The sequence below is a fragment of the Pituophis catenifer genome, unplaced genomic scaffold (genome assembly GCF_029215685.1).
Source record: "Pituophis catenifer annectens isolate HBS135680 unplaced genomic scaffold, rPitCat1.0.hap2 SCAF_9, whole genome shotgun sequence".
In the NCBI taxonomy this organism is placed as follows: Eukaryota; Metazoa; Chordata; class Lepidosauria; order Squamata; family Colubridae; genus Pituophis; species Pituophis catenifer.
This window is the reverse complement of record NW_027256889.1, coordinates 9,259,856-9,276,876: the sequence shown is the minus strand read 5'-3', so window position 1 is coordinate 9,276,876 and position 17,021 is coordinate 9,259,856. Positions and strand designations below refer to the sequence as shown.

The 17,021-nt window shown below is 46.2% G+C and overlaps 1 protein-coding gene across 1 annotated transcript; it reads left to right on the top strand.

The window, feature by feature from the left end:
- Positions 1-396: 396 nt before the first annotated feature.
- Positions 397-16,752, top strand: LGI4 (leucine rich repeat LGI family member 4). The gene is made up of 8 exons (XM_070950022.1): positions 397-548; positions 1,508-1,579; positions 3,600-3,671; positions 4,625-4,696; positions 5,752-5,921; positions 10,548-10,712; positions 12,393-12,898; positions 14,446-16,752. The coding sequence occupies exons 1-8, from the start codon at positions 397-399 to the stop codon at positions 14,749-14,751; spliced, it is 1,515 nt and encodes a 504-aa protein (XP_070806123.1). The 3' UTR covers positions 14,752-16,752.
- Positions 16,753-17,021: the final 269 nt, after the last annotated feature.

Below are 17,021 nucleotides of genomic sequence, written 5' to 3'. Positions count from 1 at the left end.
AGTCTGGGTCCTCATTTTACCTACCTTAGAAAGGATGGAAGGCTGAGTCAACCTTGAGTCTGGGGAGATTCGAACTTGCAATAATTGCAGACAGCTGAATGTAAATAACAGGCTGTGTTATTGAGTCTGTGTTGTCTGCATCAGTGGCGGGTTTGACTTACCTTTGCTACCGGTTCACTCGCACAGAGTGTATTTGATGATGTCCAGAGCCTCCCGCCACCGCTGCTACCAATTTTCCCGAACCAGGGTGAACCAGTAGCAACCCACCACTGGTATGCATCCCCAACAACCTGTGTTCAATAGTGAAGGGACATACAGGGCAGGAAACATGAAAGCCTGAAATCCCCTAGGCCACGGGTGTCAAACACAAGGCCCGCGGGCCAAATGCGGCCTGCGATGTGGTCAGATACAGCTCATGGGACTGTCCTGGAAAATGTAAGAGGCCAGCCCATGTCGCTTCGCTCTGGTCTACCCAGTGCGAAGAGGAAACATGCCCGTCATTTGGGGAGTGGCGTGAAGCTGGCCACGCCCACAGTCAGCCACGCCCAGTGAGTGGTGTCAAGATGGCTACACCCACACAGTCTCGCCCCCACCCCCAGGTCAACCACAACCCTGATGCGGCCCTCAGTGAAATTGAGTTTGACACTCCTGCCCTAGGCTGTCACTTCCCTGACCCTTAGCACGTGGTCTTCTCAGGGGTGAAATGCTCCCGGTTCGGTCCAGTTCACCCAAACCGGTAGTAAAAAAGGCTACTGGTTCACCGAACCGGTAGTAAAAAATGTTTTTAAAAAGTTCCAACAATCAGGTGAGCGATGCACGATCATCGGAACTTTTTTTTTACTTTTTTAGCATTTTTTTACTACCGATTCTCTGGAACCAGTAGTTAAAAATGCTTTAAAAAGTAAAAAAAAAAAAGTTCCGAAGATCGTGCGTCACTCAGCTGATTATCGGAACTTTTTTTTTTTTTTTTTTACTTTTTAGGCATTTTTTTTACTACCAGTTCTCCAAAACCGGTAGTAAAAATGCTTTTAAAAAGGCTCTGACTATCACGGCTGTGGCGCGCAATCGTTAGAGCCTTTTTAAAAAACTTTTAAAAGCATTTTTACAACCTATTCAACCTATTTTAAAAGTAAAAAAAAAGGGTCCGAGGATTGCGCACCACAGCTGATCACACACACACACATACACATCCATGCGCTGTTCTACGTACCCCTTGCCTTCTTTTGGCGTGCACTGCGCATTTGGTGCGTGGTGCATACGGCGCATGCAAGCGTGCAGCGCGTGTTTGGTGCGCATGCTCAGCCAGTGAACCGGTAGTAAACGGGTTCAGATTTCACCACTGGGTCTTCTCTTCCCATCCTGCAACACTCCTGGATGTTCAGAGCACTTTCGTTCTTCGTAGAGGTGGCATTTCCTTTAGGGACCTTCTATAAGTGGCTCTTTCTCCTCTGTATTCCTTTCAACTGACCAGCTTGCCTCCTTTCCTCCCAACCTTCTCCCCCTTTAGCTTGATCACTTACAACTCCCTGGAACTGATTGGGGACGACGCTTTTGTGGGACTGATACACCTGGAATATCTGTAAGTATGCAATAGTGGGGGGTGGGGGGTGGGGGGGAAAAGAGAAGCAAGTACATCAGTGAGGACCAAGATGGGTTGACATCAGCAATTTGCCAAGGCTCAAGATCTCGTTCAATGACAGGATAGCAGGGCCCCTTCCCATGTGATGGGATAGCAGCGACCCTCATTCATTACTTCCACCAAGGACTTTGGTGAGGGTGGATGGAGTCACAGTCTATCAACATCTAGGTGTTCTGCCCCAGCTACGGATCCCAAAAAACACAGCACACAAAAACTCTGAACAAAACTTAGTTTACTCAAATAACGCAGTTTTAGCAAATGCCGGCTGTTAATAAGCGTTCTTAACAGCCTGCCAGAATTCCACAGATAAGATAGAGTCTTACTAGAGTTGGCAGAAAGCCCAGAAGCAAGGTTGCACAGACATCCCAACGTGATGATTAGCCAACTAAAGTTGTTTCCTGCAGCTTGTTACAAGCTGCGTACTTTCTTAAATAGGCTAAGGGAGTGGCCAATTAGCCCCAAGCCTTACTCTCGAGGAGACCTCCTCCTGAAGAACCACTCCTGCCTTTTGGAAGCTCTGCACTCCCGTGCATTGAGAAGAGGCTCCTTCTCTTCATCCTCTTCACTTAAAGGAGCCTCTGGAGGGTCTGAAGGCCCTGACTGAATCCCTGCCTCTGGCATCACATCTTCTTCAGCCTCCTCGCTGTCCGACTTGAGCGCCAGCTGCACAGGCTGCTGGCGCAGCACCACACCAGCCTCCTTGTCGTCGGGATCAGCAACAATCTGCGCAGGCTGTTGGCGGGCCACAACACTAGGACTGTTGTATATTGCTAGATAAGAGGCAGAGATGACAGTATAGCTCATAAAGAGAGGGGCTCGTAAGATTTAAGAGATTGAGTTGTAGCTATGGAACTATATGGAGAAACTGTCGGGAGGGGCTGTCACAGATAAGAAGGGATTGATTTATTCTCCAACGCTCCAAAGGGCAGGGCGAGAAGTAATGCGTGGAAGCTTGTTAAAGAGAAAGCCAACTTAGAAGTAAGGAGAAATTGTTTGTCGGTGAGAACAGTTAATCAACGGATCAGCTTGCCTCCTGGAGTTGTGGATGCTCCAACACCGGAGGTTTTAAAAAATAGATTGGACAGTCATTTGGTCAGGATGGTGTAAGCTCTCCAGCCCTGAGCAGGGGGTTGGACTATTAGACCTCTGAGGTCCCTCCCAGCCAATGATTCTATGTTCTATGAACTGTGTAAGTCTGAAAAGAACCCAACAGGGGAATGGATGTACAGTAAAATGTGCAATCAGCTTTATTTTCCTGTATTCATTAAACTTTCATTCCAACATCTAGAAGATTATATGTGGCTGATCCCAGATTTAGAACCCATTTGCTTTTATTTATTTATTTATTTATTTATTTATTTATTTATTTATTTATTTATTTATTTATTATATTTCTATACCGCCTTTCTCCCGTAGGACTCAAGGCGGTGTACAGTCAAGAAAAATATAGACACACAAACATCATAAAATTGCTAATTAAAATTATTACTTAGTTTGGTCAATTAAATAAAACCCAGAATTTTGTTTTCTTTTTCTTTTGGTTTTTTTTGTTTTGCATGTTATTTGTCAAATTATGGTGCTGCCTTTCTTTCTCCCAGAAGCAAAAGGCAATGTGTAGCAGTGGTTCTCCTCCATTTCTGATTTTCTCCTCACAAGAAGAGCTCTGTGAGGCAGGCTGAGTTGAGAAAGCTTGACTGGCCCAAATCCCCCCCCAGGATCTGAGGATTGATGTTAGCCCAGTGTTTCTCAACCTTGGTAGCTTGAAGATGGGTGGGCTTCAATTCCCAGAAACCCCCAGCCAGCAGCGCTGGCTGGGGGATTCTGGGAGTTGAAGTCCACCCATCTTCAAGCTACCAAGGTTGAGAAACACTGTGTTAGCCCATCCTTCGTCCAACCTCTTAACCATTGCCCTGTCTCATTTTTGCTCCTTTCCTGAGCCTTACCGGGACTTCTCTTCCAGGTTCATTGAACAAAACAGACTAGAAGCCATCTCCAAGAATGCCTTCCGAGGTCTGAAGACTCTTCTTCATCTGTGAGTACTTTGTGGGACAATCTTCCTGGTTCCTCTTTGGACTTCTGGAGTTCCGGCAAAGTTTACCACGCAACTTGACTTATTGTTTATTTATTAGTTTTTTTTTATATCCACCCTTTATTTTGGGCAAACTTAAAGCAACATACATGCTTTGAGGATCTCACCTGGCAACTTAGCCTAAGAGCCAGTGGTGAAATCCAATTTTTTTTACTACCGGTTCTGTGGGCGTGGTGTGGCTTGGTGGGCTTGATGGGCATGGGAGGGGAAGGATATTGCAAACTCTCCATTCCAGAGGTGGGTTTCAGCAGGTTCTGACCAGTTCTGGAGAACTGGTAGCAGAAATTTTGAGTAGTTCAGAGAACCGGTAGTAAAAATCCTTACTGGCCTCGCCCACATCTATTCTCTGCCTGCCAAGTCCCAGCTGATTGGGAGGAAATGGGGATTTTGCAGTATCCTTCCCCTGGAGTGGGGTGGGAATGGAGATTTTACAGTATCCTTACCCTGCCACACCCACCAGGCCACACCTATCAAGCCATGCCACGGCCACCAAGCCACACCTACAGAACCGGTAGTAAAAAAATTTGAAACCCACCACTGCTCCATTCCCACTCCACTTCTGGGGGAAGGATATTGCAAAATCTCCATTCCCACCCCACTCCTGGGGGAAGGATATTGCAAAATCTCCATTCCTACCCCACCCCTGGGGGAAGGATATTGCAAAATCTCCATTCCCACCCCACCCCTGGGGGAAGGATATTGCAAAATCTCCATTCCCACCCCACTTCTGGGGGAAGGATATTGCAAAATCCCCATTCCCACCCCACTCTGGGGCCAGCCAGAGATGAGCTACAGATATTCTCTTCTGTTGGGGCTGCTTCCCTTCAACGCACGGCATGTTCTCAGATCTGCCAACTTGCTTTAAGGATATTCTTTTTCCTTCCCATTTTTCACAGGAATTTAGCCAACAACAACTTGCAGACCTTACCAAGGCACCTCTTCCGAGGCCTGGATTCGCTGACTTCAGTGTAAGTTGAGTCCAGCAGAAAGAAACAAGGGTATGGTTTTGGATAGAAAATGTTGTTACTCAAGCCTAACCTCCACTCCTGGTCATGAGGACTATCAAAGGACACAGCTCCAAACAGATCAATATCTCACACCAAAGATGGTTGGAGATTATAGGTCAGTTGTCCGCTGGCTTTCAGATGGCTTAGACCAGGGGTCTCCAACCTTGGCAACTTTAAGCCTTGTTGTTGTTGTTAGTCGCGAAGTCGCGTCCGACCCATCGCGACCCCATGGACAACGTTCCTCCAGGCCTTCCTGTCCTCTACCATCCTCTGGAGTCCATTTAAGCTCATGCCGACTGCTTCAGTGACTTCATCCAGCCACCTCGTTCTCTGCCGTCCCCTTCTTCTTTTGCCCTCCATCGTTCCCAGCATTAGGCTCTTCTCCAGTGAGTCCTTCCTTCTCATTAGGTGGCCAAAGGATTTGAATTTCATATTCAGGATCTGGCCTTCTAAAGAACAGTCAGGGTTGATCTCCTCTAGGATTGACTGGTTGGATCGCCTTGCAGTCCAAGGGACTCGCAGGAGTCTTCTCCAGCACCCTAGTTCAAAGGCCTCCATTCTTTGGCGCTCAGCCTTCCTTATGGTCCAACTTTCACAGCCATACATTGCAACTGGGAAAGCCATAGCCTTGACTATATGCACTTCTGTTGGCAGGGTGATGTCTCTGCTTTTTAGTATGTTGTCTAGATTTGCCCTAACTTTCCTCCCGAGGAGCAAGCATCTTTTAATTTCTTGGTTGCAGTTGTATTATGTAGAATATGGTGATTGATATAAAAATAACTCTATTGTTCTACGCTCTCTATGTTCTATTTTCTGGTTATGGCTTGGAGGAAGAAGAGAAGGGTGTGAATTACGGCAAGAGAGAGATGGGCTGGCCGAAGAATTAGCCATCCTCAGCTCCAAGTGCTTGAAGCATGGGAAGGCATTCCCCACGGACACGAAGCTGGCCCTGGGTGAACGTTTGGCTGCCACCCTGCCCTCCTGGTGATCACCCACCAACTTTTCTTCCCCAACAGGGACTTGCGGGGAAATGCTTTCCACTGCGACTGTAAGCTGAAATGGCTGGTGGAGTGGTTGAGCCACACCAGCGCCTTGGTGGAGCCCATCGAGTGCCACTCGCCGGCTGAGCTGAACCGCACCAGTCTCAGCGAACTGCGCCCTGGAGGGTTCAATTGCATCACCACTGGTAGGTCATCCTTTGTCCTTTGGATTCCCTCCAGCGAGGAAGGACTGCCAGCCCCACCATGAGTCAAAGGCAGGGAGTTGCCTCCATCAGCAAGTATTACTATCCAGCCAAAGGGTCAGCCAAATGGGTTAGCTCGTTGCTTTGTTTCTCCCTAATGGAGAGAAGAATGGCCTTTGTTGGCTATTTTCTGCTCCTATATTGCCATTCTGATTATTGAGGGTTTTCTGTCTTGAGTACCCAAAAAAAGACCTCGCTTGACATTGGATTCCCTTCAGTGGTGAAATGTAAAATTTGTTACTACCGGTTCAGTGGGCGTGGCTTGGTGTGTGTGGGGGGGTGTTTAATGTGAATGAGTGGGCGTGGCCAACTTTTTTTAAAAAAAAAAACTTTTAAAAGCATTTTTTCTATAACCTCTTCAGTCGAAGAGGTTGTAAAAACATGCTTTTAAAAGCCTCTGATGATCAGGCAACTCAGCTGGAATCGTCAGAGGCTTTTAAAAGCATTTTGTTCTACAACCTCTTCAGCCGAAGAGGTTACAGAAAAAAATGCTTTTAAAAGCCTCTGACGAGCCCAGCTGAGCCGTGCGATCATCAGAGGCTTTTTTGTTTTGTTTTAAAAGCATTTTTTTGCCTGAAGAAGTTGTAGAATAAATGCTTTTAAAAGTTAAAACAACAGCCTCTGATGATCGCACGGCTCAGCTGGGCATGGGTGGGGGCACAGGGATTTTTGCTACCAGTTCTCCGAACCACCTGCCGCCATCGCTACCAGATCGGACGATCCGGTCCGAACTGGGAGCATTTCACCCTTGATTCCCTTACAGGGAAAGTCAAAAGATTTTATTCAAGTAGCCAAATGTCTTAGAGCAGTGGTCACTAACTGGTAGTCCGTGGACCACTGGTGGTCTGCCAGAAAATTTTGGTGGTCCACAGAGAAATGGTTTGAATTTTTTTAAAACAATTTTTTATTTTTTTTCAGACACACAAGCATAAAATACATAATTTCTGAACAGAGTATTGACCGAGTCAAAATTCATACTGCTTATTTTCTCCATATTTACTATATATACTCCAATTTCTGCCAATATTTTACTTTCCCCCTTTTATCTATATTTTTAATAAAATATATAATCAATATTACCATCCGCCCTCGCCTCCTTATCTTCACCTATCTCAAATTTTTAATCTATTGAAACCCTTTACTTTAAGCACAGTCATTCAAACGTTTAATTTTTCTTTAGTGTCAATTTTTTCCCAAAGATGGACCAAATTTTATCTAATTATTTGCATTTTTTATATTGCACTAAATCAGGGGTCCTCAAACTACGGCCCCTGGGCCGGATACGTGCAATGAATGTTTGTGTTGCTGCAGAGAGTCTCTCCCCCTTCAGGGTCTTCTTGTGTGGGTCAGAGGGAGGCAGAGATTCCAACTTGGTGTCTGCTTCAGCCTCCTGGTGTGGGGCTTTGGGCGAAGGCTGGAGGGAAGCACTGCTGGTGGTGAAGAGTCGGTGGGCCTCATTCCAGTGGGAGAGCATCATGGCCTGGAACTGGCTGACCATCTCAGCCCGCTGAGCCTCCAGGTGCCTATACCTGGCCTTGCACTCCCGCAGGTCTTCCCTCTGCTTGGAAAGCCTATGCTCGTAGTCCTCATTGAGGTGCTTCTGCTGAGCCTCCTTCTCGGTCAGATCCAATTTTTTTAAAAAAAAATTATTTATTTTTATATGCCGCCGTTCTCCAGAGACTCAGGGCGGCTTACAATGCGTTAAGCAATAGCCTTCATACTTTTGTATATTTTATACAAAGTCAGCTTATTGCCCCCACAAACCGGGTCCTCATTTTACCTACCTTAGAAAGGATGGAAGGCTGAGTCGACCTTGAGCCTGGTGAGAATTGAACTCGCAGTAATTGCAGGCAGCTGGATGTTAAATGCTGCCTTAGTAGGAGGCATTAGCCTCCTACGCCACTCAGGCTCTCTCCCATTTGAACTGAGCCAGCTGTTTTGCCAACTCTTTCTCATGGTGGCTGCTTAGCTCCAACAACTGCTTCCTGTTGGGGCCCTAAGGAGCCCGGGCAGGCGAGGAGTAGCAAGTAGAGGTTGGCAAGGTGCCCCTCAAAGTGAGTGACATCGAGTTGGCCATGCCCACCCAGTCACATGAAAACCTTGCCACGCCCACCCAACTGGTCATTAGGCAGATCGTATTAGTGGTCCGCGGGATTTAAAATTATGAATTTAGTGGTCCCTGAGTTCCGAAAGGTTGGTGACCCCGTCTTAGATTGACTCTTCCCTCCTTAGGGAATTTGTAGCCATGGAAATGGAAGAAGTTGGAATTAATTTCCAGATGCGACAAACAGAAAGTGTACAGGGGTCCTTGGTGTTTTCTGAGCTTGCTTGTTTTCCTTCAGATGTTTCCTTACCCAAACTAGGTAGCATCATCAGTGCTAATAAGGAGTGGGATTTGCTGTCAGTTTATATTCTGGTGTCTTTTTCTGTCAGTGTGGGTTGGGTTGGTCTTAGAGGTTCTTTGGTTGGGGCTGCTTACTGATGGCTCTTTGGCAGTTTCTTGATTGGGGTGTTGTTTACTTGATTGTTGTCTGATGTTAATCTTGGAGTTCATCTATGCCAGTGTTTCTCAACCTTGGTAGCTTGAAGATGGGTGGACTTCAACTCCCAGAATCCCCCAGCTGGGGGATTCTGGGAGTTGAAGTCCACCCATCTTCAAGCTACCAAGGTTGAGAAACACTGATCTATGCTGATCTGAGTGCCAATTGCCGGTCGAGAGGTGCTTCAGAAAATTCAAATATTCTCCTTTATTATTTATTGATTCAATTTATTGGTTCGATTTATATGCCGCCCTTCTCCGGAGACTCAGGGCGGCTTACAATGCATTAAGCAATAGCCTTCATACTTTTGTATATACCTGCTTAGTAGAGCTTTCGCCCCCCCCCCAAGCGGTGTTCTTTTTTATACAAAGTCAGCTTATTGCCCCCACAAACCGGGTCCTCATTTTACCTACCTCGGAAGGATGGAAGGCTGAGTCAACCTTGAGCCTGGTGAGATTTGAACTTGCAGTAATTGCAGGCAGCTGGTGTTACTTAACAGTGCTTTAGTCTGCTGCGCCACCAGGGCTCTTCACTTAGAAAGTGTCTCGATTTGTCAAGGATCAAATGAAAATGATCTGTGATGTGTGGATACTTATTAAGCTTCTATCTCTCTTAAGAAATGTAGTAATTCCAGTCTAAATCAGTGGCATCCTTCGGATGTGTTGGAGAAAGCTAAGAATTCTGGGAGTTGAAGTCTCATACAACCACAGCTTGTGGTCAAAGGAAAGGGGAAATTTGATGTAGGCAGAGGTTGACGTAGGTTGTGGTGTTTTTTTCCCCAGCCTTCTTTTCACTTTACCCTGTTTCCCCGAAAATAAGACCCAACCGGAAAATAAGTCCTAGCATGATTTTTCAGGATGCTCGTAATATAAGCCCTACCCCCCAAAATAAGCCCCAGTTAAGATTGTCAGCTAGATGGTGCATTTAGTACCGTATTTCCCCTAAAATAAGACCTAACCAGAAAATAAGCCCTAATGCGTCTTTTGGAGCAAAAATTAATATAACTTCCGTTCTTATTTTTGGGGAAACACAGTATTTTCCAAACTGGCTGATCCTGCTGAAGTCAGTGTTGGCTTATATTCACAACATGCCTACTTTAATTTAAATAATTTTTGAATTTTTGAATGACACATTGAGAAGTGGCTCTTAGGAAATGTGTTCTTGCCCGTGTGCTATGATCTGTTCCACGGGATATCATGTGTTGTGGTGATGGTCTTTATCTTTAGATAAAGAGGAGGGGCTGGGAGAGGTTTCTGCAAGGACTATTCATCACAGTGTTTATATACAACCTTTATTTCTGGAGGTCTTATTCCCTTGAACGCTGGGTGCTGAAGGTTGATGGTGGACCATAGCTTAATTGCTTTCATGACCTGTTAGTGAGCATCTCACAGACATTTGGTTGTCAATGTTGGAAGCAATATTCTGGATTAGATGGATTCTTGGCTCTGCAATGGACCACTTTTGTTAGTCTGAAAGCTGAATTTGACCTTTTGGGAAGCCTGCTGGGGGATGCAATTCCAAGAATTCGGAAGAGCCAGGATGAAACCTAAATTTGGCTCCTTGTTGCATTAAAAATTGCCATTCAGTAGCAACTTCAGGGCAGGTTTGAAAGCACAGCCAAATTTTTGCAAGGCGATGCAAGGAACTCAAGCTTGCAAATTCTTCTCCCTTGCTCTGGGTCAGAGGTCTCCAACCTTGGCAACTTTAAGCCTGGCTGGGAATTCTGGGAGTTGAAGTCTGCCAGGCTTAAAGTTGCCAAGGTTGGAGACTCTTGCTCTGGGTTGACCCAGAAGGATTCATCCTTGTGGATCGGCCACAAGACATAGCAAAATAAATCATAACGAGGCAAATAAAGATGTTCTGCGTGGAACCCTTTAAACACAGCATCAGCCCTTGCAGAAATGCATTTATTAATTAACTGCATTCCAGGCTGCCAACTGAGTTTCCCACTTCTGAATAGTTGAAGGCCACCAGGGTTGCGAGATTCCACCCCCTGGTCGAATGCTAACTCCGACCTTCCTCCCCACAGAACTTGTTCTCTTTGACACTTTGCCAGAGCAGTCTCTTTCAATAGAAACGTTCGTCTATCACGATGAAGAGAATTTGGTGGTTGCACAGCCCTTTACTGGACGGTGCAACTTCATGGAGTGGGACCACGTGAGTGGGAAATTTCGCAGCTATGCCACTATCAATGGTAAGAAACCCAGAAACACACAACAACAATCACTTTTCTCCCGCCAGCATTACTAGGTGGAGGCATTGCCTTCGTTGTTCAGAAACATACAGTGGGGAACATTCAGCAGCACCAAACTACACCCCATAACAAATAAGGAGCTATCTTCTCTACCTTTTTTATGCCTATCAACTTTCTCTGTAGTTTGTAGGTCTTTAAGCTATGGTCTGTATTTAGCACCAATCCTAAGAGAAGAGCAGACAGAGATGGAGGGCGGAGTTAAGTGTGTCATCAGATTAGAGTCCTTGCATTCCCACAAGTACTCCAAGCTTAGCCCATCCTCAATTCCGTTGACCTTTATCTGACACCAATTTAGCGGTAAACTTTAATTAACCAAGTTGTTGTGTATATTCTTGAATAAATATTCTATGCCAAGGGTCCCCCACCCCCCAGGCCATGGACCGGTACTGGTCTGTGGTATGCCAGCAAGTGGTCCACACAAACAAGCAAAGCCCCATCTGTGGGATGCAGACAACATGCAAAACCACACCCCCTCCGGTCCACAGAAAAACCTTTCTCCATAGAACCAGTCCCTGGTGCCCGAAAGATTGGGGGCCGCTGTTCTATGCTACGTGCTGATTCTTTGCAGCTGTCAACTATTGCCATTTGATAGCAAAATGAAGGGCACAAGTTCCCACTGAGATTTGGGCAGGAATGTTCTTTCTGCGCAAACTCAGAAAGCCCAAACTGCCCAAGGAGCTTCTGATTCAGTTCTACAGAGGAATTATTGAGTCTGCCATCTGCACCTCCATAACTGTCTGGTTTGGTTCTGCAACCCAGCAAGACAGACACAGACTTCAACAGATAATTAGAACTGCAGAAAAAACCATTGCTACCAACCTGCCTTCCACTGAGGACCTGTATACTGCACGAGTCAAAAAGAGGGCTGGGAAAATATCTACAGACCTCTCACATCCTGGACATAAATTGTTTCAACTCCTACCCTCAAAATGACGCTATAGGGCACTGCACACCAGAACAACTAGACACAAGAACAGTTTTTTCCCGAATGCCATCATTCTGCTAAACAACTAATTCCCTCAACACTGTCAAATAATTTACTAAGACTGTATTACTATTATTCTTGTCTTCCTTACTAGTCTTTATCTCTTCCCATTTATTAGTATAACCATGTTGCTTGTATCTTTCAATTATATTGTTTTTATTTGTTTCCTAGCACGATTTGATAGCTTATTAGTAACCCTGACTATCACTAAGTGTTGTATCTTTTTATTCTTGATGAATGTTTTTTATTCTCCTTATGTACACTGAGAGCATATACACCTAAGACAAATTACTTGTGTGTCCAATCACACTTGGCCAATAAAGAATTCTACTCTATTCTAAAAAAATAAATAAATAGCAGCACACTATTAAAAGAGCTTTTCATACCTCAAAAACAAATAAATTGTCTTTAAACTGCATAGGGTAGGAGGAAATAAGATACCAAGAACTGTTCACTTGGATGGCATGACATTCTGGTCTCATCTTCTACATCCTTGCTGGCCCCAAACTATTGAGAAGAACAGTACAGATCCCAATGGCAATGCCATCATTAAGACAATTAATGTAACTAGGTAACTCTAATGTAAGAAGGCTTCCAGCATCATAGTTTAGTGACTCCCCCTTTCTCCTTCTCAGGTTCTTCCACTGTGGTCTGCAAACCCTTGGTGATTGAGGGCGAACTCTTCGTAGTTGTAGCTCAGCTCTTCAGAGGGTCCCACATCTACAAGCGACATGAAACTACAGGACAGTTCCTGCACACCCAGGTCATCGAGAGCTCACGCATCCGTAAGCCCAATGACATCGAGGTCTTCCGAATGGAGGGAGACTGGTATTTCATCATGGCTGACAGTTCCAAGGCCGGCTCAACCACCTTGTACCGCTGGAACGGACACGGCTTCTATTCCCACCAGTCTTTGCATTCTTGGTATCGTGACACAGATGCTGAATTTCTGGAGATTGCAGGCAAGCCCCACCTCATCTTGGCCAGCAGCTCTCAGCGCCCGGTCGTCTATCAGTGGAACAAGCAGCAATTCGTGCGCCGTACGGACATTCCTGATATGGATGATGTCTACGCTGTCAAGCATTTCAAGGTCAAGGACGACGTGTACATTTGTTTGACGCGGTTCCTTGGAGATTCCAAGGTGAGATGGGAAGTTGGGGTGGTTGGTTGGTTGGCACTGTACCTGCTTCACTGCGGTCACACATTTCACCAAACCACACCGATGTGGTTTGAATACAACCTCCAGAAATGTGGCTATTTGGCGTAGCATGTTGGGGGAATCCAACCACTATGGCTTGCAGATCAGAGGTTATAACAGGGGTGAAATCCAGCAGGTTCTGACAGGTTCTGGAGAACCGGTAGCGGAAATTTTGAATAGTTAACTGGCAAATACCACCTCTGGCTGGCCCCAGAGTCGGGTGGGAATGGAGATTTTGCAATATCCTTCCCCCTGGAGTGGGATGGGAACGGAGATTTTGCAGTATCCTTCTCCTGCCACACCCACTAAACCACGCCCACCAAGCCACGCCCACAGAACTGGTAGTAAAAAAAAAATAAGATTTCATCACTGGGTTGTAAGTGAGCATATGTGGGCCTTAGGATCTGGTGGCATTTTCAAGTAAACCTGATGGAAGCTTTGAAGATAGCCTGTAGGGGAATATATTTGTGCTTGGTGAAAACGGGTATCTGCTGCCAGTCAAAAACATGTCTCAGTGAGAAGGACAAGTTATTAAAGTTGATGGCCTGAAGGCTGGACAGATCTAGACGTGACCTCCAGATATATTGAATGACAGCTTTCTGTCTGAACCCCCAAAATGCAATGCACATGCAGTCCCCGCGCATGCGGCCCAGCCCACCACGCATGTGTGTGCGCCCCCCACATGTGCCTCACCTGCCACGCATGCACTGCAGAGACCCGAAGACCAGCTGGCCAGCGGGAGGCGTGCGCGCATGCGGAGCTGAACTGGGGTGACGGCTTACGTGCCATCAGAGAGGACTCTGCGAGCCACCTCTGGCATGCGTGCCATAGGTTCGCCATCATGGCTGTAAGTCCTCCAGTTAGAAATTCTGGGACTTTAATGAGTTCCTCCATTAAGTACATTTCAATCTATGCCTTAATGGTTCTTGCTAGGTCATGATCCCAGGAGAAGAGAAAATGCCAAGACATAGGGTTCAATCTTGGCTCAATCAACTCTAATTTATTGGGCAAAGATAAATCGGTTTCTCTTTTCCAATGTGTCATCGGTTATGAATCAGGTAGATTGCTCATTGAGAAATAAATGAAATCCCTCCCTTTGGTTGACTCCCGTTTTTTTCCATTGTCCTTACATACTGAACATTAGGTTCCTTTCCCCCATAATAACACTCCCCCATAATAACACTCACTAATAACACTCTCCCGTAATAACACGCGCTTCGCTCGCAGGTGTCACCTCTGCACATGCGCAGAGCCTTCTGTGCATGCGCAGAGTGTCAAAAACAGGACGTGATGATGTCTGGGTGGGTGGGTGGGCGGAGCCTCCCACAGCCGCCGCTACCAGTTTGCCCAAACCAGATAGAACTGGCTGAATACCACCATCTTTCTAAGACTTGCTGCGGTCTTAGTGGCTCTGGCTTGCACACCTTTAGACCCTTTGACTGAAACGATCGTCAAGAAATTGCATTTGAGTCCTGTTCTGCTCTCCGCAGGTGATGCACTGGGATGGGTCCATGTTTCGAGATGTCCAGCATATGCCTTCTCGCGGCTCCATGGTCTTCCAACCGCTGAGCATCGCCGGCTATCGCTACGCCTTTCTTGGCAATGACTACTCCTTCAGCAAAGTCTACCGCTACGACCCCATCACTGGCCTCTTCCAGCACTTCCAGGAGCTCAACACCCAGGCCCCGCGTTCCTTTGCCCACCTCAACGTTGACAAGCAAGACTTCCTGGTTGCCTCCAGCTTCAAGGGCAAGACACATATTTACCGTCACCTCATCATCGATCTGAGTGCCTGAGCCCAGCAACACTGGGGCTGGGGGGCAGCCGGGGGGGGCATTGATTGAGGGTAGGAGGCAGCTACCGCAGGGAGAAGCAGCCCAGGAGAAGACCCGTTGGCTCCTGGGAAGTGCAGTACCAGAGGCATCCACTAGGGGGACAGCATTTGGAAGCAGATGTTGCTGAGGGTGCAGGTCTCCAATGGCACAAGATAACAGCTGGCCAGCAGGTGGGAGTTAGGCGACTTAAGAGCCATAATCAATCACTAGCAAATGCAACTTGAGTGGCAGCAGAAGTCAGCAGATTTTTCTTTTCTTTTGACCTGCCAAATGATGATAAACTGATGCTGCCATTGCCGGAAGAGCAATCCTCTCAGCCACTTCTTACTAGGTGGCTCAGTGGCTAAGACACTTGAGCTCGTCGACCAGAAAGGTCGCCGGATCAAATCCCTAGTACAGGTCTCCTGCATGAGCAGAGGGTTGGACTAGATGACCTCCAAGGTCCCTTCCAACTCTGTTACTGTTACTCAGAAGGAACTCCGTTTTATAGGGAGGTCAATCCTATCCAGAATTGCTCAGAATTTCCATTCTTTTTTTTTTCCCCCACTTATCATTTCCTAACAAGGATGAGGTCGATTCAGTTGGATTTTCTTCTTCCCTTTTAATGAATTCCTGGAAAGTTTTTTTTTTTGGGGAGGGGGGGCTTATTTTGCCTGCTTGCTTGTATGGCTCTGTTTTCTGTTGAAAACTTTTTTTGAAAAAAAAAAATTGTGCAATCCTGCATCAGATAACTGTAACCTATGCGTGCCTGTTCAAAAAAAGCAAACACCAACTTAACGGCTAAATTCACACAATGCGGACAGGGCCATTTAAAATGGTGTTGATAGCTTGGGATTTCTGTTTTTTCCGGGGGGGGGGAGGATCTTAAATCTATTCTGGAAACCAGGCCACAATGTTATCATATGGAGGGGAGGGATTTGGCTATCCCAAATCATGGGCCCAAAACATTGTGCGAATACAGCCAAAGAATCTTGGATCCCCTTTAAATGTCTTATGATTTAAGCTTTGTATGTTATATTTGAGTCGCGGTGGCGCAGCGGTTAGAGTGCAGTACTGCAGGCTGCTTCTGCCGACTGCCGGCTGCCTGCAATTTGGCAGTTCGAATCTCACCAGGCTCAAGGTTGGACTCAGCATTCCATCCTTCTGAGGTGGATAAAATCAGGACCCAAATTGTTGGGGGCAATAGGCTGACTCTGTAAACTGCTTAGAGAGGACTGTGAAGCACCGGTATATAAGTCTAAGTGCTATTGCTACTTCTCTAGGAATAAATCCTGTTGATTTTAAACTGGGATTAACAGCCCAGGCCATACATACTGGTCTGCCCCCTACTCAGTCCTACTGGAAGCCTGCCTCAACCTTTCCTTGAGATAGGCTGCATTTTCCGATGAACATTTTCCTGCATTCAGGGGACGTTTTCCCAAAGCAGATCTACATCAAGTAACATTACAGTCATCTGCTGGTTGCACCCAGTATGTTTTAATGGCCGTTTTCTATTTCCCAGTTTAAGGATGTATAAACATAACACAATGTTCGCCATCAAACTATGTCAGGGAGAGACATGACTGAAGCACAAGCTTAGCATTAAGCACCCAAGGAGGTCTCAGGAAATCTCGATCAACTGGAGGAGGACTTTAGAGGGGGGGGGAAGAGAACAAAGTAATATAAGAGGTGCATGGACTCATCGACAGAACGGAGAAGATGGGAGCCATTCTGGACAGAACTGTTCGCTGAAACAGAGGTGGACTTGCAAGAAATACAGTCCGGCATTTATAGTCCAACCTCGTAAATAGCCATCATCTTATTCAGAGTCATCAAATCTCCTTCTAGGAGTAGAGTTACTCTATTGTATACCTTCCTCTCGGTGGACTGGGAGAGACACAGCTCAGGCAGAAAATACACGACGTGTGGGTTTCTTCAGAAGGACACGTTTTGATTTCCTCTATGGGCTTCCCTTCGCGATGCGGCATCCCACATACAATACATTGTAAATAAAAGTCAATATATTTGTTTGTGGGCTCGTGAATGTTCGGGCTTGTCTCCACTTTCCAGATACTCAAGGAAGCTACTCAGGGTCAAAGGGTGGGTGGGAGATTGATTCCCCTGTCCTTAAAATTACCACCGGAGCAAAACCCACAATCCTTTTCATACAAGTTCTTTGCAACGGTCGCGAAGCACTGAAACACCGAGTCGAAAAACGTAACGTAAGCTATTGGACATATTATGTTAAACCA